This window comes from Malus sylvestris, chromosome 2 (assembly GCF_916048215.2).
Source record: "Malus sylvestris chromosome 2, drMalSylv7.2, whole genome shotgun sequence".
Lineage (NCBI taxonomy): Eukaryota > Viridiplantae > Streptophyta > Magnoliopsida > Rosales > Rosaceae > Malus > Malus sylvestris.
Genome location: NC_062261.1, coordinates 13,761,368 through 13,782,268, shown reverse-complemented (window position 1 = coordinate 13,782,268; position 20,901 = coordinate 13,761,368). Strand labels below are relative to the sequence as shown.

At 37.8% G+C, this 20,901-nt stretch overlaps 3 protein-coding genes across 5 annotated transcripts; 1 reads left to right on the top strand and 2 right to left on the bottom strand.

Annotated features, from left to right (window-relative positions):
• Positions 1-750: 750 nt before the first annotated feature.
• LOC126613979 (2-alkenal reductase (NADP(+)-dependent)-like) lies at positions 751-2,348 on the bottom strand. The gene is made up of 2 exons (XM_050281601.1): positions 2,161-2,348; positions 751-1,921 (listed from the first exon to the last, which is right to left on the bottom strand). The coding sequence occupies exon 2, from the start codon at positions 1,898-1,900 to the stop codon at positions 824-826; it is 1,077 nt and encodes a 358-aa protein (XP_050137558.1). The 5' UTR covers positions 1,901-1,921; positions 2,161-2,348; the 3' UTR covers positions 751-823.
• Positions 2,349-7,896: 5,548 nt separating this feature from the next.
• Positions 7,897-12,741, top strand: LOC126610639 (uncharacterized). Its single transcript, XM_050278748.1, has 12 exons — positions 7,897-8,286; positions 8,393-8,494; positions 8,732-8,812; positions 8,925-9,034; positions 9,188-9,323; positions 9,492-9,590; positions 10,185-10,290; positions 10,417-10,874; positions 10,948-11,121; positions 11,224-11,421; positions 11,682-12,008; positions 12,374-12,741. The coding sequence occupies exons 1-12, from the start codon at positions 7,996-7,998 to the stop codon at positions 12,464-12,466; spliced, it is 2,175 nt and encodes a 724-aa protein (XP_050134705.1). The 5' UTR covers positions 7,897-7,995; the 3' UTR covers positions 12,467-12,741.
• An 890-nt stretch (positions 12,742-13,631) lies between these two features.
• On the bottom strand, positions 13,632-16,511 carry LOC126610357 (patatin-like protein 1). Of its 3 annotated transcripts, none has more exons than XM_050278407.1 (7): positions 16,358-16,511; positions 16,052-16,233; positions 15,616-15,802; positions 15,282-15,473; positions 14,630-14,935; positions 14,335-14,510; positions 13,632-13,832 (listed from the first exon to the last, which is right to left on the bottom strand). In XM_050278407.1, the coding sequence occupies exons 1-7, from the start codon at positions 16,478-16,480 to the stop codon at positions 13,775-13,777; spliced, it is 1,224 nt and encodes a 407-aa protein (XP_050134364.1). In that variant the 5' UTR covers positions 16,481-16,511; the 3' UTR covers positions 13,632-13,774. The 3 variants fall into 3 exon arrangements, with proteins under 3 accessions (XP_050134364.1, XP_050134373.1, XP_050134381.1); XM_050278416.1 differs by having other exon boundaries at positions 15,312-15,473; XM_050278424.1 differs by having other exon boundaries at positions 14,630-14,872; positions 15,312-15,473.
• Between the last annotated feature and the right edge of the window lie 4,390 nt (positions 16,512-20,901).

Here is a 20,901-nt window from a genome sequence, read left to right as displayed (position 1 = left end):
TGTGCAATTCACTAGCGTCAGGAATTGAACCCAAAACGTGCCATGTAGATTATAGATCTGAAATTCGTCATCAGCCACTGAGCCACCCCATAGTGGTTCTCCCTACAACTATATTGACTTTCATTGAATCCAAACTACAAGTATATGTATGAAAATACTCTCTCTCTTCCCCCACCCTCCACCCCTTCCCCCTTCCCCCCTCCCCCCTTCTTCTTCTCCCCCCTCTGCATGCACAGCTAGTTGTTCATCAGCTAAGCCACCTATAGCTTATTGTGACACTATCAGAGAATGTTTTTCTTTTGCCTCTTTGGTTAACCATTTATTGTGAGCGAAAACTTATTGCAGCTTAGTTCATGTCAACCTTTGGGTACATATATAATTCGTGAACTAAGCTGCTTAGTTCTGTCCAAACTCAAAGATATTCAATTGAAAAGTAGCATAATGTACTCAATAATTTGAAAGGTAAAAAGTGATCCTTTTTAACATGCTAGTATGCTAGGATGGGAAATAGGGTTGATTGTGTAATAATTATATATTATGTTTGGGGTTGATGCTGTTGTTATTTTTAATCTAATGATATTTTACACTAATTAAGGAGCAAAAGATTTTGCTGAAACACAAATTGAGCCAACTATAATTGGTATTTCAAATCCAAACAATTTGATTTTAGCGCGTATGTCATCAAAATTTATTTAAACTTAGATATCTGACATATTACGTTATAAGTTAATATGACACTACTAAAACGAGTTTAAAAACAATGGTTCAATGTAGCTCTAGTAAGAAAAAAACTCCCACCAACTAATACATTGAGAGAAGAATCTTACTCATTCGCAATACAAACGACCTGCTTACCAACATTCCGACCATAGAAAATTCCGACCAGTGCAGCTGGGGCATTCTCTATCCCTTGAGCAACATCTTCAACATAGACCAACTTCCCTTGCTGCAAGTATTTGATACAAAACTCAACATACTCTGGATACACGTGATCGAAATCGGTCTCTACGAACCCTTTCATCTCAATCCGCTTCATGATGAGGCTAAACAGATTGTGCACACCCTCTGGTTCCTCAATATTGTATTGTGAAATCATACCGCAGAGTGCGATGCGGCCATGAGCTTTCATCTGCAAGATAACTTCATCAAGCATGCGACCACCAACATTGTCGAAGTAAATGTCAATGCCTTCGGGGAAGTACTTCCTTAATGCTGAACCTGAATTTTCCTCCTTATAGTTGAACGCTTCATCAAATCCCATCTTCTGCTTTAAGAGATCAACTTTCTCTTTAGTGCTTGCACTTCCAACCACATAGCAGCCGATCATTTTTGCAAATTGTCCAACAAGTTGACCAACTCCTCCTGCTGCAGAAGAAACATAGACACAATCGCGTTCCTTCGGATAACATATTTTGTGAAATCCAACGTAAGCTGCAATTCCCGGCATTCCCAAAATGCCAGCATAGTATGAGAGGGGCACATCAGTAAAACTGATCTTGTTTAGCCTATCCGGGCTAGTGATCAAACTGTACTCCTCCCACCCAATCATCCCCCAAACAAAGTCACCTTCCTTGAACCTTGGATGTGTGGACTCCATGACCTTGGACACACCATATCCCACAAGGACAGAACCAGGAGTGAAGGACTGGATAATAGTCCCGGGATGAGCGACCTGATCGGACATGCGGTGGCGCATGTAAGGATCACAAGAGAGGTATAGGTTCTTCAGAAGCACAGCCTGTGAGGAATCATCGGAAAGGCTGCAGTTGATGAAAGATGATCTCAACCCAAAGTCACTCTCTTTGGGGTACCCACTCACAGACTGATTCAACACAATCTGTTTGTTGGGAAGGAGATTTTTCACCATCTTCCTCTTCTTCTCCTCTTCCTCCTCATTCATCTTTCTTTTTTTTCTGGCTTCCTAATTTCATTCCAAGATGCAAGTGTGTAGCGAATTTAAGTAGGTGAAAGATTTTAATTGATTTAACTTGAGTTTAATTACATAATGGGGTCTGGCTAGCGGCGATAATAGTATGTCCTACCATTATATCTTTATATGCAAAGATCTACTGTAGGAAGTGGTGTAATCAACGATATGTGTGCAGTAGAATGTAAAGTAAATAAAACATAATATTTATGAAGTTCGACAAATATACTTACGTTCTCGGGGACAGCCACACTTGTTTCTCTTTTATCTGAAATAATAAAAATATAAAAATAACTCTCACTTTAGTGTATAATCTTACTAAAGTAGCTCACTATTTTTCTCTCTAGCCTTGGCAATGCCTTCTTGCTCTCACATATAGATATATGAGCATTAATGGGGGTGTGTTTATAGAACTGAGCTCTCCACACCAATTTATATAGAAACGGTGTGAAGCATCCACACTCATGCATGCTTTGGTGTCTTCCACATGTGCTTTGGTGTCTTATGGTGTCTCCAACATGAGCTTTGGTGTCTTCCACATGTGCTTTGGTGTCTTCCACATGTGCTTTGTGTCTTATGGTGTCTCCAACATGACATGTGCTTTAGTGTCTTCCACATGTGCTTTGTGTCTTATGGTGTCTCCAACATGAGCTTTGGTGTCTTTCATATGAGATCTTTCATAGATGGATCATTATATGGGTCAATACACATTTACAACAGAAAGTTGTATTGGGTCAGTTTTTGTGTAGCATCAAATAATGTAAAAAGAACTTTAGAGTAAATTGTAGCAATGGTCTTTTTAATTTTAATTTAATTGGAGCAATGGTCCATTAACTAAAAATCCATCACCATTGGTCCCTCAAACTTATCAAAAGGTGCAGCTATGATCCCTCTCCATTACATTAGTCCCTTAACTTTAATTCAACTAGAGAAATGGTCCATCAACTTTAACTCAATTGGAGCAATGGTCCCTCAAACTTTAACCTAATTGTACCAATGGTCATTCCAACATAACTCATTTTGACAAAATTTTGACGAAGTTGATGAAAAAGACCATAGCTACATGTTTTGATGAGTCGAGGGACCCTAATTGTAGCAATAGTTATTCCAACATAACTTATTTTGACAAAATTTTGACGAAGTTAACGAAAAGGATCATAGCTACACATTTTGATGAGTTGAGGGACCAATGGTAATGGATTTTTAGTTGAGTGACCATTGCTCCAATTTGATTAAAGTTGAGGGACCATTGCTACAATTTACTTGGGTCACTTTTTGTCTAGATCCGTTTGTCCTTGCAAACAAACAATAGTTTGACATATGTGTGTTTTTTTTTTTTGAACTTTAATAATTAATCTTCTTATTAAATTGTGATTTGTTGTTAAATGTAATGACTAAGGAGCCAACATTGTTCATATTAATCGGAGAACATTCAGCATAACATCTTCACACGTCGATGTTGAAGATGTAGAAAATTCATATTCTAGTTCTTTCCACTTAGAACAAAATGTGGGAAGCTCCCAGCTTGCACAGAAGACTATGCATGTTTCTTGAGTCTTACTCCAATCTAAACTGGATCTTTTCCTGAGCTCAGGATGGGGATCCTCATGAGCAGCCCATCTAGGCCGTTCAAACTTGATCCAATGGCTGCAATTATTATAACTTTTAAAGGGACCCTCTGTTTGGAATCGTTGGATCAAAATTCAACGGCTCATATGAGTTGCTAAGGAGAATCCCCATCCTGAGCTCAAGAGAGGATCCAATTCCACTCCAATCAAATGCCTTGCGTATAGATTAGTAGGTGTATTAAATCACCAATAGTCTCGACATGAACAGTTCCCGTCCTCAAAACAATGCCAATTTGAATCCCAAACTATAATTTTTCTGTTAGCAACAATGTTTTAAAAGGCTTGCCTCAGGGCGCACCTAGACGGCTTTTGAGGTTGGGCGTGAGGGTTGCCGTCTCTGTTTTGAGGGAGTGGGTGGAGGCGCACCTCAGGGAGTCTCTGTTTGACTATTTTTTTTTTTTTTTTTAACTTCCAAACCCAAATTTTGGGTAGGGTTCTAACTACCTCATACCTCTTCCTTGCACTATCGTCTCTCTCCCTTTTTTTCTTGATTTTAATTTTTTTTTATATAATGGATGTGTGTGCTGTCTGCGTGCATTGTTATATGTGTGTTCATTGTACTTTTCATCCTCTATTATATATATATATATATATGTGTGTGTGTGTGTGTGTGTGTGTGTGTGTGTGTGTGTATTTATAATATATGTGTGTGCTCAGAGTGATTATTGATTAATAATTTTTTTTTAACATAATATATGTACCCTCAGTGTATATATTAAAAAATTTAGGTCCCATGAAGCTTCGCCTCACGCCTAGGCTGGGCTATCCCTTGGACGCCTTACCCACGCCTTGGCCTTTTAATGCACTGGTTAGCAATCATAAATAAACTTAATGGCAACATGACAATCTACACATGTTCTTAAGCTCTTAAAAAGTTTGATCGGTGTTCTTAGCAGAGTAGAAATAATGCCAAACGCAACGGCGAGCTTCTCACTGTGGTAGTAGAGTCTTTCTGCTCCTCTTTAACATCATACGCACAAAATTCCTATCGGAAACATACCCTTGTTCCTTCATTCTCTTCGAGAGCTTGGGCAAATAGTGAAGTATTTCATCATATCTCGAGTGAGACATATCTCCCATTAAGAAAATATGCACCCTCTCTTGACCAATCACAACATGACACGTATCAATATTAGAATAAAGTTCTTAAAGTCCCACATCGATCTCAAACAGAAGCTAGAGACTCTCCTCAACTATAAAAGAAGACCATTCTCCTACAATTAATCCCTAATGTCATTATTGTACTTAAACTCGTCATTAAAACCCCTAATGATGATTATGCTTGAACCTATGTATTGTGTAAACCCTTCACTATTAATGAAAACTCATCTACCCCGTGGACGTAGCCAAACTTAGGGTGAACCACATACATTTTGTGTTTGCTTTTCTATCTTTGTCTCTTTACATATTATCATCACTAGGTGACTGGATAAACCGAGTGAAGGTCATAAACTCGACACTTTACATTGTTCCAAAGTCTATCTAATTTTGTGCATCAACATACACTAATTAAGGAGCAAAAGATTTTAGCTAAAACACGGAATGAGCCAACTATAATTGATATTGCAAATCCAAACACTGGGTTCACAAAGATTCCCGTCTTTTGGGGATATGGGTTTCAATGGTGGTGATGCAAAGCAAATGAGTCGAGGTCAAAGTGAAGCAGATGAATCGAGGTCATAGTGAAGCAGATAAGTTGAGGTTGAAATGAAGCAGATGAGTTGAGGTCAAAGTGAAGCAGACAAATCCCAGGTCAAAGCAAAGCTCATGGTTTCATCGCCAGCTTCCTATCGTCTCAGCTGGCGTTCTCGGCCTCCATATTTCTTCCTCACCCACCACTGGGTTCACAAAGATCCCATCTTTTAGGGATATGAGTTTCAATGGTGGTGATGCAGGTCCATCATCAATCGTGCGAAGCAGATGAGTTAAGATTGAAGCGAAGCAGATGAGTCGAGGTTGAAGTGAAGCAGACAAATCCCAGGTCAAAGTAAAGCACGATCTTAGCTAATCCTGTGATTTTCGGAGGCTCCCACTAAGACCTTCTGGCGAAGGTTTTAGTCGGGGTGAATCCTCTTTAGTCCCACTAAACTTAGTTCTGCTATGCAACAAACACTTGACTACTTTAATAAGTTATCCATTCTAGTCTAGTCCAAGTTAGCGAGGGTAAACAAACACAATATCGGAGAACTAACTCTTTCTAATCGCTTTGGGTGATTGTAGTTGATGGCTAATCCTAATGTCTTAGTTCTTTTTGACCGTCTTGTGCTGGTTCAAAGAGTAAAGCTACTATTGTAATCTGACCACCAAACTTTATGTGTAGTGTAGTTCACTGACTTCTTTACAAACCTTATGTGTATTATATGAATCAAAAGACAATTTTAGGGTATGAAAAGAAGTCAGTGAAGTAGAGAGGAGTAACTTTTTATTACAAATAAAATTTTGTAGGACCTTGGGAAGTACCTAGGTTGGTTCATATTATGCACCTAAAATCAATCTCTCTCTCTCTCTCTCTCTCTCTCTCTCTCTCTCTCTCTCTCTCTCTCTCTCATACTGATGTGCTGTTCTTAACTGGATCTGCTCAAAGTGGGCAAAAAGGAAATGGGAAATGAGTTGGTCTTTGATTTGCTGATTTGGGCAATTAAAGTAATAACACGGATGATCTACTTGTATAGTCTTGGGATCTTTACTTGGATACCAATAATTAATTATTGTTTATGGATATAACACACCCTTAAGCATTGATGATGGCACTTTAAATTTTGAACCAATTATTTGTGTTTATCTTCGACGTTGAATTTAAATATAACACGACTTGACTTTTTACATGTTCTAAGCATTGGTGGTGGAGGACTTAGAGGCATCTCCCTGCAACCATATTTTTCCTTAAAAAAAAATAAAAAATCAGTTGGTGGTTTGTCATAACAATCCACATTTCTGGAGGCCAGAAAGACTCATAGAGGCGTTTCAACCTTCCCTGGCCGCCATCGTGCGATTCACCAGCGCTAGGAATCAAACCCAAGATATGCTGTGTAGAATACATACTTGAATTCATTCCTAACCATTAAGCCACCCCTATGGTAATTCTCTCTGCAACCATATTGACTTTCCTTGAATCCAAACAAGAAGTCTATATATGAAAATACTATCTCTCTCTCTCCCTCCCTCCCTGCCTCCCCCTTATTTCCTTAGAAGCATTTATTCCGGCTTATAACAGAACATTTTCTAGCATAACATATATGTGCACAAATACTTTTTCGCTGCTGACAATATAGGGGACCAATTATGAGAATGAAAGCCTTAAGGTATCGTTTGATATGCAGACGGGACGGGACGGGACATAACGGAGTGAGAGCAAAGATGCTCTCGAATGGAAACAAGGAGGAAGAAGAAAGAGATGGAGATGTTATAATTTTGTGTTTCACGGATTTGGAACGAGTCGTTTCAGGGGGATGAGGCGGAACAAAAATTCATCCAAAATTTGTCTCGTGGAATAGTACGTTCCATCTGTTTTAGATGCACCAAACGTGGAATAGAACGACTCGTCTTACTCCATTATGTCCCGTCCCACGTACCAAACGGTACCTAAGGGGACCAAAATATGATGGGAAATATCTCAGGAAGTTAGGAAGATCCTTGGAACTCGAAGACTGCATGAAACTGTTACAGGAATTGTTGTACCTACATTTGACATCAAATTGCAATAACCCCACGTTTTCTCGACCTATGAGGTACTACATTATCGAATATCTTTTAATGAAAAATTAGGTTCCACCGTTGATTTTGTTAATTTCATTCATTGAAACCTTATTTCGTTTAAATTTTTTATCAAGGCTTTTTGGTTTTTGTCCATGACATTAATTTAACAATAAAATATTTACATGTCAACACATTTAAATTTTATAATTAAAAAATATTTAATCATTCTCAAATAGATTCACTTAGTGTCTGAACGCTAAATTTGCAACCATTTTTTATTATGTACTAATTTTTTTAAATTTAATTTGTATCTATATATTTATTTATTTTATTTTATTTTTGTGTCCGTTTTAAAAAATTTATTTGTAATCACAACTTATTGATAATGTACCCATTTATAAAAAAAAACATGTACCATTTTATTATATATATTTTCCAGATCCGTAGACGACAAATGTGCGCAGATCAAATCAGATCAGATGAGATATTTTCCACACCCCAAGGCGTCCACCTACAAGTCAGTAAAAAACCTAAATCACCCACACGGTGACAGTAACATTACTCGCACCTCTCTGCCCTCTAATTAACGTACACGTGGCAAAACGTATAAAGAAAGACCTCGAGTCCTCCCTTCGTTTCAGAGACCATTACTATTTTCCCCTCTGCGCCTCCACCTCTCTCTCTCTCTCCAGACATTTTCCTTCCAACCAAACAGTCCAAAAATTTCCCGGAAAATTCCAAAAAATGGACTCGACGTCAATTAACTGGGAAGCCCTAGACGCTCTCGTCATCGACTTCGCCAAATCGGAGAAGCTACTCGAAGACGACGACTCCGCCTTTACGACGTCGCCTTCCCCTTCCTCTTCCTCTTCCCCCTCCTCTATCTCCTCCTCGTCGTACCACTCGAGATTGATCATTCGTCAGATCAGGCGGTCGCTGGAGGCGGGTCACATTGACGCCGCCATCGTTCTCCTCCGCTCCCACGCCCCTTTCATTCTCGACGATCACAGGCTCCTCTTCCGCTTGCAAAAACAGGTATTCCACCTGTTTGGCTGCTGAGAAAACGCTGGAAAATGTACTCAATTGCAGTTTCTAGGGTTTTATTTTTCGAATTATTAACTTTTGGCCATTTCTTTTGAAGAGGTTTATTGAGCTGTTGAGGAGAGGGACCGCAGAGGATCGTGACTCTGCAATCAATTACTTGAGGAATGCTCTTGCTCCGTGTGCCCTAGACGCTTATCCGGTACTTAAAAACTTAGTTCTTTGCGTTGAGGCTCGTGAAGTTTGTTGCTTTCACTAAGCTTGTAAGGGAATTCACTACTAGGAGACTAGACATGTTTGCTATAGCTCTATATAATGTTTCTCTCAAAATTGACCAAATATAGAAACTGAGTTTGTCCTGTTTTACTAAATGTTTGACGCTGGTTGCTTCTGTCGGTTCGATTATGGATTCTTATGGATGGTTTTTTTGCAATTTAAGGAAGCATATGAGGAATTCAAGCATGTTCTTCTTGCTTTTATATATGACAAAGAAGACCAATCTTCTCCTGTAGCAACCGAGGTGGGATACTATGTGTATTGTATACGCAGCTACGAACAATGATTCTTTTTATTTTTCTCCTATACTATACGTGTAGACTGAGGTAAATGGATGTTTGCTTTATGTTTTTCAGTGGTCTGAAAGGAGGAGGTTTGACATTGCCGGATTAGTTTCCACTGTCTTGAGACCCTATTTACATGCTTATGATCCGGTCTTCTCGATGACACTGAGATATTTAATAAGGTGTTGCCTCTTTGACTTTGGTTTAGTTGCTTGCAATCAATATTATTATGTTTATTGCGTGTGAGTGAGTGATTGAGTACCTCTTTGTGGGGATGCAGCACAGGCACTAGAGTCATTGTAGTTATCTTTTAAAGTTATCCCTGTCTTATGCAGCATCCACAAGGGCTTTTGTTTTCGTCAAGGAATTTCGTCGCCTATTTCAGATCTTACTCATAGGTTACTTCTAGAGGAGCGTGACGCCCCTGCAGCACCCCAGGAGAGCCTGTTTGAAGCACCTCCTTTTGATGAGGTGAGATTATCTACAATTTGAACATTTTTTCGTAGATGTTACAGGAGGTAAAATTAGAATTATCATATGGGTCAGCCTCTTAAGGGTGATAGAAAATCAATTAATAAAACCATCAATTACACTGCTAAGCATGTCTTTATTGATTTCATTCTTGTATTGGAAAACCAGGTGGACATTCAAGCTCTTGCACATGCTGTAGAGCTCACAAGACAGGGAGCAGTAGATAGTTTGAGATTTGCTAAGGGTGATTTATTTCAGGCGTTTCAGGTTATTAATTGCTTACTGATGTACTTATTATTATAATTACCTCAAATTTGATTTATTTATATATTACATTCATCAAGTGCATAATTCGTAGGAAAGTGGTGATGTATGGAGGCCTTTTCTTTTGCCACCTAGGTTCATACCTCTTAATTTTTATGCTAGACATACATTGTTACATATAAAAGGTCGTACCCAGTGCACAAGGCTCCCGCTTTACGCAGGGTCTGGGAGAGGTGAATGTCGGCTAGCCTTACCCCCATTTATGGAGAGGCTACTCCCAAGTCTCGAACCCGAGACCTACCGCTCATGGGCGAAGACACTTGCCATCGCACCAAGTATGAATGTATGAATGAAAAATGCGTATTTAAGGAGTAGGGACTGATCTGATTATTATAGGGGTAGAACTGATTTTGGTCTTGTGCACAATGCTTGCATGCTATTGCTTCCCTGAGAGAGTGCACCTAATGATGCCAATGCAAATTATCTTCCTGCTCATAAATCCTGTAAATCGTTTATAACGTTGTTTGAAATGTCATATATGGTTGGCTTGAATATTTTGAGTGCACTAATATCAAAACTTGTGCTTATATACTGCAGAATGAGTTATGTAGAATGAGATTTGATGTTACGATGCTCGACGAGCTGGTTCGTGAGTATTGCGTTTACAGGGGCATTGTGGATTCTGGTTTTGCAACTTCTGATGGTGAAACTTGTGAACTTTTTTCTTTCATCCTTATCTTCTAATGTTTTGTTGAGAGTGTGTGCGCTTGTTTTTTTTCATTTTAACTTGTCAGACTCTGACTACTACCGATCTACCTATCCAACGTAGTGTCTGGGGTGCAAAGCCTTTCCAAATCCTTGAAAGTTGATCAACCAGTGATTGGGCATTCTCCGTCAAGAGACTCTTCTCATGAGGTGGATTATGGTGCCAGCAAACATTCTGATGGTGAGTTTTCCGTGAGTAATGATAACCTAGGTGGTTCCCCTGGAAAGAGTTCTGATGTGACTAGCATGCAAGGTATGGATATTGAAATGCGTTATGTTTGTGAGCCATCAAGCAATAATGAAGATTGTAGCACCAGTGGATCACATCAGCCTGATAAACTGAGAGTTTCACAAAGAAGACCCAGTGCACCTGCGGAAAGAAGTAAACGCAAGCGATGGAGGGGAAGACAAGATGATATTGATTTTACTTCTGGCATTTCCTGTAATGAGATGAGTAAAGACTCTAAACAGCTTAGCACAACTGACCTGGTTTCCAATACGTATTCATCAAGGGAACATCAGGTTCTGTATTATTCGAATTACTTAGTATTGGTTAGTGTATTGGTTGTGATTTGACAATGTTGTTGCTTTGCAGGCTTCAGAATGCTTAAGTTTAGGCATTCACAGTTTGGACGATAAATATGAGATTCTGCTTGGGATGAAGGAACTAGCTAGCAAAGGAATGGCTGCGGAGGTTGTGGAAGAAGTTAATTCTATGGACCCAAAATTTTTTGTACAAAATCCTGTTTTGCTCTTCCAACTTAAGCAGGTACTTAGCTCATGTATTGTAAATAGCTGTGTTGAAAGTAATGGTTGTAAATCATACAGTATTATACAAAACTTTACATTCTGATATTTTCACCAACTGTAGGTTGAATTCCTTAAGCTTGTAAGCTCCGGCGATCATTCTAGTGCTCTGAAGGTTGCATGCTCTCATTTAGGTCCTTTAGCTGCAAGTGATCCTGCTTTACTGAAACCCTTGAAGGAGACTTTGTTAGCACTGCTCCAACCTAGTGAAGATGCACTTGGGAAAGGCTTGCCCTTATATGCTCTTGCAACTTCACTCCAGGTATGCCATGACTTGCTGTCATAATTCACGTTAATAGGAACTGCAGATGCTTTATCTTTATCAATCGTTTCAGTTCTTGTTTTTATCCTTTATTCTGTACTCTAAAAAGAGCTTTAAGGTTGCAAATGGTGCTCGCTGCTGAACTTTGTTTCTACTAGGTTTATAAGATAACTACCATGAAATCGTTTTGCTCTTTGGATATAGTCTTCAATGTACCATGCATTAAGTAAGAAGTAAACATTTGCTTCTGTCTGGGATAGGTTGCAATTGGGAGGAGGCTTGGCATTGATGAGCCGCAGCTTATGAAAATAATGAGAGCAACCGTTCACACACATAATGAGTGGTTTAAACTTCAAATGTGTAAAGACCACTTTGAAAGTCTATTAAAGATTGATTCCTTGAAAGAAGTTAATACTCCTTTGCTTGCTGCTGCCGCTGCATCGAAGTCAAATGCAGATAGTTGCTCTAATGGGTCTTCCCAAGTTACAGTATCTTCAAGCACCAGGATGGTGGAAGATGGTAGCAGCCTGACTCAAGTGTCATCTAGAGATGTTGTGTGTGATGAAAATGCAATACTAAAAGTAATGGTGAGTTTTATGAACTGAACTTGCACATCTATATTTTTCTAAATTGTTGCATGTGGAAGCTTATTCAATTTTATTCGTAGTGAATTTTCCCTTTTGACGAACGTGACAGTTTCACTTCCTTGGGCTCATCAATGATAAGCATCTATAGATATCTATCTGTTGCACGTTGTTGTCACTACCGTGTTCAGTCAGCCGTATGGCTAAGATTTCTTATAATCCAATTCCACTATTTGCACTTGCATAAATATACTTTTGACTGCGACTAGACTATGATAGTCGTCTCTTTTTAATGTAAACCACATCTTCTAAGTTCGAACACCGGTTCGTTCACTTAAAACAAATCTTACTGTTGTGGATGGTTGCAGGAATTTCTAGCTTTGCCCAGGGCCGATGCTATCCATCTTCTTGCACAGTACAACGGAAATGCGGAGACAGTCATTCAGCAGATATTCGCTTAGTTTGTATTGTAGCCGGTTTTGTAGCTACATATAATTGAATTTTGCTTATTATTTTATTCAATTTATGCATAAAAGAGTTTCCAATTTAGGTAGACAGACATACACGTAGTTGAAACAGATGTACGGATACGGTAGCGTTTCTTGTTAACACTTACACGGGCTGTTCTTGTACATTATCATCGTATGGTGATTTATGTCTTAAAAAAGCAGCCATTAATAAAACACTGCTGGTTATTCTAAAGAGGAATAAAGTTCTTGTTGGATGGTTGGATTGATTTTGGGATTTTCTATGGTGCTATTGTGTATCGGGTGCTCTGAAATTTTTGACTATTAGATCTATGAGATAAGAAAGGACAAAAACTGAGATCTAATGGTGAAAATGCCTAGAGTATCCTATAGAATTTTTGCTTGTTTTTGTTCTGTTGGAAAAAGATAAATATTATGAAATTTCACTCAAACAAAAGGTTAAAATACAATTAGCTTCCATCCAGCTTGAAGAACGAAGACACAGTTGGAGCCTCACCCCTTGTTTGTGTAATAGAGGCTGCTGTGGTCTGTGGATGATTATTATTCTAAGCCCCATTTTGAAATGTCTTTTTTTCTTTCAACTGTTTTATTTTAAAGTTAAAGCAGTTAAAAAGTGGTTGGTAAAAATAAAATATTCTGCTTATTTTAAAAGCAATGGTCTCCTGTTTGTAGGTTGCGTTTAAAAGCTGTTTTAATAAAAATAGGAGTTCAGTCTTTTAATGAATATTTTTAATTTTTGTAATACGCTCATTAATTTTAAAATATGACATTATTTATCATTTTAGACACATTTTATCCTTGGAGAACAAAGTGACCACCACTACCTACCCTAACCTCTTCCACCGCAATTGCCGTTACCACCACCAATGCTGCCACCACCACCCCACCACAACCGTGCCACCACCACCCTCCACAATCGCGCCACCACCACAACCATACCCAACAAATACCTCTTTTTGCCGGAACCACCACCACCACTGTCACAAACATTATCTTCGCCACTGTTGTTGTCGTCATCGCTCACACTTCTATGTCCATTTTTTTCATTATATTCAATTATAGTACTTTTAGTTTAAAATTTACTAAACGCTTTTACACTGTTTTTCATATTCACAACTTTTAAAAATAATTATTAAATGTTCAATTGCTTTATTTTTCAGTTAATTATTCTTAAAATACAACAGAAGTAGTTTAAGAAAAAAAAAATTACATCAATCCCAAATTGAACCTAAATTTTCAATTTTTTTTTTTTTAAAATGATTCTAATAGAAAATATACAATTTACTGTGATGATTTTGACTCCCGAAGCTTCTTTTCATCCGACAGTAACTTTGCAAACCTACAAGCACGCAGACGATGATGATGAGTCCATGACTAAAAAATTCAGTAAAAATGTTTGATTCTGCATTAGCAGACACCTAAAAGTGATTTTTCTCTTTTTTCTATCTTCTCTGCCCTTATCTTTATTTATAGTTATTGAATTAAATAAATTAAACAAAACTAATGACCATGAATGTGTAAGAAAAAAAAATATATGAAAATCACTTCCTTCAATAAAATTAGTGAGAAACACTTTAAGGATCAAACTATGAAAAAGACTCGTAGTGTAATTAATGATAGTACATTTCAAGGGGTTCTCTTTACTTCAATGTTACAAGTATTTTAGTCATTAGATTTAATTTTCACAAGTATTAGCTCTTCTATTTTCAATCACAGTCACTCATTGTACCACTCATTGCTACCGACCATTGAAGAAAAATAAAAGTGCTCAAATGTTTTCTACTATAAAATAAAATTTTGAAGGGGTTTGCTAACAATCCCAATATTAAATTTGTGGTTACCTCTGAAGTGCTTCTTCATTTGTGCCCTCATCTTCAACTGGTTCATAGAGACAAGTATCCAAATTCACGCGACAAACTGGTTTCTTGAGTAATTTGTTTCCCACTTCCACTAGATTTTCCAAGTTTTCCCGTGTAGCTTTATCAACTGAAGCTACATCTCCCTCTAGTGTGTCCTCCTAGTTTCCCAATATTCAACAACAAATTACACTGTAAATCATTTATACATATAATTATAGGCTCGTTTATACCATTTCGTTTTTTGTTTTTCGTTTTTAACCAGATATTATAAACTTACGTCAATTCTGAGGTAGTTCTGTTCAGAACGGAGAGCTTGGAAAACCGCAGAGTTATGGTAATCAACCATATCGCAAGTTGCTTCATCAAAGCAATCCAACAAAGGAGTTGACCCATTAGTGTACAACCAGCTTATAACATTCCATTTTGAAGCTTTCTTGGCATTGTATTTGAGTTCACTCCTATCCGAACCCGTTCCCAGTGAAATCAGTAGGAAACGATCATACAAGTCCTTTGGCTCAATCTCCAAGTAATCTTGATTCTGGCTCGTAATTTGTTTTATCACTTCACTAATGGCAATCAATGACTGCAATTATATGTAAAGGCAAGCAACACAAATAATTTTATCAACAATGCTACACTAGCCAAATTTGAATAACAACTTATCACGTATCAAAATATACATGACTATATATCTCTTACTAGTTCGATAATATTCTCTCATCAAATTTAAATTGCTAAAATAAAGTTTGTATTGTTAGATTGTGAATCTGACCTATGTATTCAAACAAAAATCAATTCGAAAAAGTGTCCATTCCATATTCTTAATATTGTTAGACAACGCGACAACGGAACACCACTCTTACTTAAGTTGCATTGGTTATAATAGATGTAGATCAAATTAGGGTTTTTTCTTATCATGAAAACTTTACATTCTGCAAATTGTTGTGCAAGAGCTTCACCGGATTATTCGCGGCTATGCCACCATCGATGAGGTTGAACTCCTTGGATTCTCCTTGTTGATCCTTGTTCTCAAAATAGTATGCAGGAAGGTAAGTTGGTGCTGCTGAGGTACCAATGCAAATGTCTGAAAGTCTAGCATTCAGCACTGGACGGCTTGACACCTTGATCATGAGAATAGCACTTAGATTACTAATGATTAGTTGGTTCATGAAATTGTTGAATTCTCATATAATTAGTTTATATATATATATATATATATATATATGTATGTATGTATGTATGTATATTGAGTAAATTAACAACCTGATAAGACGAAAATATGACAGGCAGAAGTTTCTTGATGTCAAAAGTTGGGACAACCAGGTTCGTCAAGGTTTGGTCCAACCTTTTGTCTCCTATTATCTCTCTTACAAGCTTGTGCAAATACTTTCCATCATACTTTGGTCCTGTTAGAGCTTTCACTAGATCATTAACTGTGGCACAAAGTCCACTAGTTCATGAGAAGCCAAGAGCAGAAAAGGAGCGTTAATTAATTAACTTTTGTTAGCATGAATACTATAACATGTGCTGAGCTAAAATTGTTCATAATAATGTTCTTTTGCTCAATTTGTGTTGTCAGCATGTCAAATATAATCAAATCGATCAACCGTTCAAATTGACAGTTTACCAACATAAACATTTTTGTTGATAAACACGTAAAAGATACATTTTCCAATGTTATTAATTTCAACAATACTACCTTGATCGTGGGAAAATTTTAGGGCAGTTGGAAAGGTAAAATGGGACAATGTCCTTTGCAGCGAATAATGGTCTGTTGTTTTCGTTTGGAGCTACTAACATGGTCGCAATTAGACCGCCTGTACTTGTCCCAGAAATCACGTCAAAATAATCTGCAAGCCTTGCATCTTCACCATCTAGTTTCTAAGTAATAATAATTAATACCATTCCATTAGCAATGTAGTTATGTAAAAGTTTTTATATCTAAAATGAAAGTGTTACAAAACGAGCTCTTAGATTAGAGCGCATAATATTCTTAATTTGTTACCTGAAGTTCAGATTCAAGGTAAGCGAGAAGAGCACCAGGGATGATCCCTCTAATTCCTCCCCCATCTATACTGAGAATCGTTATGAGGTTTCCATGTCTTGGGCTTGAGCTTTTTTTTTCCATTTGTTGATGAAACAGAAAATATTTGGTAGGAGTTTTGTTGATGCTATAGAAGTAGAGACAAAGCTTGGAGATAGATCAATATATAGATCAAGATTACCTTGCTAGTACTTGTTGCAAATTTAATTTAATTTAAATCAAATGATTAATTATCAAGAAAATTTTGATAGTTCAAATTCAAACGGAAACGATACAATCTTTGCACAAGATATTAAACTGTCTTTTAATAGAAAGACACATTTTCCAAATGGTCACTTCCACTTCTATGGATAGGCTCCTTTTCGTTGACCCACGAGTCAAAATTCGTTTTCATATCTAATTACTTGACGAGGAAGAAAACTGAACAAATTCACCAAAACATAAAGTAAGCCATGTCATTTGTTTTCTTACTTTTGTTTTTAGCCTAAAACCACATGGATTTCAGTTAAATTGACAAATAATTAGTATTAAAAATTATTTCAGTTTTGGCAGAGTCCTCGAAACCTAAGCCATGTGGATTCAGAACCGGCAGTTGCACGGCAAATATCGCAAATTGAATTAGTAGAATCACTGTTTTAAAAATTTTCGCCTAGGTGTTAGGCGGCTGGTTACTGTTTTAATTAATTCCTAGACATTTGAAAGTTAAGAAATGACGTCTAGATTTGCTTAAGTGCCCGCCTAGACCGCATAGGCACCTGCTTAACTCGTCTAGACCCGCTTAGGTCGTGTCACTTTAGACAGAAAATAGATAACTTTTATTTTGCCTTTTATCTTTTTCAATAAATTGTAAGAAATTTGTTAAATACTTAGATGAACACACATTATATGCTTATTCTCCATGGTTTAATTATGTTCTAAACATTATAATCTCTATGTTATTCTATTTTGTAGTTTATGTATCCCAATAAAATTATGTATTTTTTAAATATAAACAAACATTTATTTATATGATATATAATAAATTTACTACATCCGCCTAGTCTCCCACCTAGGCTCCGCCTAGTCACCTAAGCGCTAGGCCTCTGTCTGCCGTCTGATTAGTATCTAGCATCTTTTAGAACCTTGAGTAGAACAATGAGTGTCCGAATTACCAAAAATTAAAATCACAAATCCAAGAGATTTTGTCATTTGATAAGTTATCTAAGTAAGATTAACCAAGAAATTAGGACAACAAAGTCATGACTCATGAATGATGAGTCGTGCTCACGCAAGATTATTTAACAAATATTGTGTTAATAAGCATCCGGGTTTAATCCGATAGCGATTACCTATCAATAAAATGTAAACCCACACGAAATTAATATGAGGTAGGTAATGAGCTAATGCTGTAAGAAATCTCAGGGTTGATCTTGAGAGGTTGGGAAGTGTAAGATACAAAGTTTAAAAACCAAATTGGGTGTATCATTTGGATCACTTTGAACACTTGTATCTTTGGACTCTAGTGTGGGAATTAACAAGGATTATCATAGGCAAAATCAGTCAAATTTCCTACCCATATAATATCATATCCCATTTAACAAGTATTATCATAGGCAAAATCAGTCAAATTTCCTACCCATATAATATCATATCCCATACTTATTTGGGATGGAATCAGGTGGCACTTGATGGATGCAGTTAGACACTAGATCTTCAAAAGAGGGAGAGATTTGAACGGAATCATCGTCATTGTGACATTTTAATTTAATAAAATATGTCATGTGTGAAATTCTTATAATATAATATTACATTATTAAATCAGAATGTCAAATAGCGATAAACCTGTTTCATATAAGGTGATTTCTTTCAAATGATTATATGTCTTGTTGATGCACAAAACCGGAGGTCTTGGAATAACGTAAATCCGACCGTGAATCCGCATGAAAGTAAATAACACAAGATGTATCGTGGTTCGCCCCAAGGTTTGGGCTACGTCCACACTGATATTGTATTTCTCTGAGAGGTGAAGGGAGTGAGGGAGAGAGCTTCTGAGGGTGAGAGAGCTCTTCCCATGGCCTAAGAAAATGGCCTCCCTCTTGTGAGGGTGAGGAGTCCCTTTTATAGAATAAGGGCTCCTCACTTATTACATATTTGCCCCTTCATTTATTACATAATTACATTTGAGTCCCCCGAGTATTTATACGAGATCTAAATACGGATGCCCTAAGTATGGTATAAACAGTAGTCCCTTAAGTCTTTAGTCAAGAGAGTATTTTGGCTGGAGACTTGAAATTCAGTCCATGTGTGGGCCGAAGTAACTAGATGTCGTCTAGAACTGATACTCGATATGAGGCGGTGCCCAATTTGAAATGATGCTCAACCAGAAGTAGCACATGTTGCGAGGCTGCTCTGCTTGTGGCTTATGTTGCCTTGGTTGGCTCGACTTGTGGCATTTGAAGGTGAGGGGGTCCCTTTTATAGAATAAGGGCTCGTTCCTCAATACATAAGTGATAGGCTAAAAGTGATGCTCGCGGTGAGGCAGTTGCTCAGTTGGCGGCGATGCTCTCTAATGAAGGTGAGGGAGTCCCTTTTATAAAATAAGGGCTCGCTCCTCAATACATGAATAATAAGTGCTCTCTAATGAAAGTGGGGGAGTCCCATTTATAGAATAAAGGCTCGCTCCTCAATACATAAATAATGGGTTAAGTCCCCCAAATATTTTTTATGAGGCCCAGTTGATGCCAAATATATGGTACATAATGTAGTCCCCCAAGTCTTCGGTTAATAGAGTATATTGGCTGGAGACTTCAAATTGAATCCATGTATAGGCCGAAGAGGCGGTTGTTCGGAGGCGGTATTTGTATACTCTGCACTGAAGCTTTGTAGGTGAAGCTTTGCAAGTGAAGCTTTGAAGCTGGAGCTCTGTAAATGAAGTTTTTGAAGCTAGAGCTTTTGTAAATGAAGCTTTTGAAGCTAGAGCTCTGTAAATGAAGCTTTTGAAACTAGAGCTTTTGTAAATGAAGCTTTTGAAGCTAGAGCTTTGTAAATAAAGCTTTTGAAGCTAGAGCTTTTGTAAATGAAACTTTTGAAGCTAGAGCTCTGTAAATGAAGCTTTTGAAGCTAGATCTTTGGAAATGAAGCTTTTGAAGCTGATTGACATGAGTGATGCTCATGAATGTTTATGTTGATTGATATGAGTGATGCTCATGGATGTTGACATGAGTGATGCTCATGAATGTTTATGTATAATTGATATGAGTAATGCTCATGAATGTTTATGTATGATTGACATGAGTAATGCTCATGTATAATTTGGGAGTACTGGACGTACTTTTGATAACCTGGTTAGTGGTAATAGAAGGACTGGCTCTTTTGGGCATATGGGCATTCGCCCTCCCCATAACATTCCAGCCCATTTATTTTGGGCTTTGCCGTTTTTATTTTTATTTTTTATTACCCTCTGATGGGGTTTTTACATATGTCTTCGAAAGATAAGAAAAAATAAATCACATCATACAAAAAATAAGAAAAGTAAATCATCATTCTGGTGGGGTGTTTATTCCTTATTTTTTCTGTCTGCTTTTGTTTCCCACTCCATTTCCAGACATCCTTTTGCTTTTGCTTTTCTCTTTTTGCTTTTGCTTTCTCTTTGCAGGTTTACAGCATGGGTGAGCAATGACTATAAACCCATTTCCTTTTCGGCTTTTCTCATCTCCATACATCATTTTTTTAGAAGTGGAATCTTATCTTGTTCTGTGTTTGCCATTTTTGTATGCTGGTATACCAAATCCACTGCTCTGGGACACGTCATAGATCTCACCCTTGATAGCCATGATTTTTGTACTAGACCAGAGTCTTGGTGGCTGAGGATGAGCTTCTGCTGCAGTAGCTGGAAAGGCTCTTCCTTTTCTTCCTCGCCTCGGATTTCTTGAGTATGGGACAGAACGTTGCCACGAAAGTGTGAGCGAGAGCGGCTGGGGAGAATTCCATAACTGCTACTGACCGCAGTTTGGCTACGGGCATTGACTGAGACGAATGATGGCGGGAAGCAGAAAACGGGAAGTGATTGGGGAGATTGGATAAGGCTAACCCAACAAACTGCACATGCTCAGGATAAAGCCAACTCAATAAACTGTACACTCCATGCATTCATATAATCAGTCACAGAGGTGACCCCAACATCTCCACCCATGGCAACACCAGAAGGAAACCAGTCCCGTCTGCAACCTTCTCTCCCACTTTAACATGAAAGGCAAAGCCCAAATGGCTGTTGCAACATATTGGCAACCTAGATTTCGAAAGTTAACAGAATTCAAGCAATTTACACACTTGAAAATCTTCTGGACCATAACGATTGCGGAGTTTATAGATCTACAAACTTGAGGGAATATAAAATAATTAGACCTGAGAAAGAAATAAAGCACATGAAATTCTCCAGATTTGCGAATTAGCGAACTTAAATTCTCGGTCGGGCAGTGGGCATGACGGACGTTCTCTCTGAGGCGCGCTGCGGATTCGCTCTTGAG

Bases quoted from the DNA above. Each gene is read 5' to 3' on its own strand.
- LOC126613979 (XM_050281601.1), bottom strand. From the start codon at position 1,900: ATGAATGAGGAGGAAGAGGAGAAGAAGAGGAAGATGGTGAAAAATCTC.
- LOC126610639 (XM_050278748.1), top strand. From the start codon at position 7,996: ATGGACTCGACGTCAATTAACTGGGAAGCCCTAGACGCTCTCGTCATC. The intron at 10,291-10,416 runs GTGAAACTTGTG...TATCCAACGTAG, and splicing joins TGGTTTTGCAACTTCTGATG to TGTCTGGGGTGCAAAGCCTT. The intron at 12,009-12,373 runs GTGAGTTTTATG...GGATGGTTGCAG, and splicing joins ATGCAATACTAAAAGTAATG to GAATTTCTAGCTTTGCCCAG.
- LOC126610357 (XM_050278407.1), bottom strand. From the start codon at position 16,480: ATGGAAAAAAAAAGCTCAAGCCCAAGACATGGAAACCTCATAACGATT. The intron at 14,936-15,281 runs GTAAAGTTTTCA...ATATAATTGCAG, and splicing joins TGCACAACAATTTGCAGAAT to TCATTGATTGCCATTAGTGA. The intron at 14,511-14,629 runs GTAAGTTTATAA...TTGGGAAACTAG, and splicing joins AGAACTACCTCAGAATTGAC to GAGGACACACTAGAGGGAGA.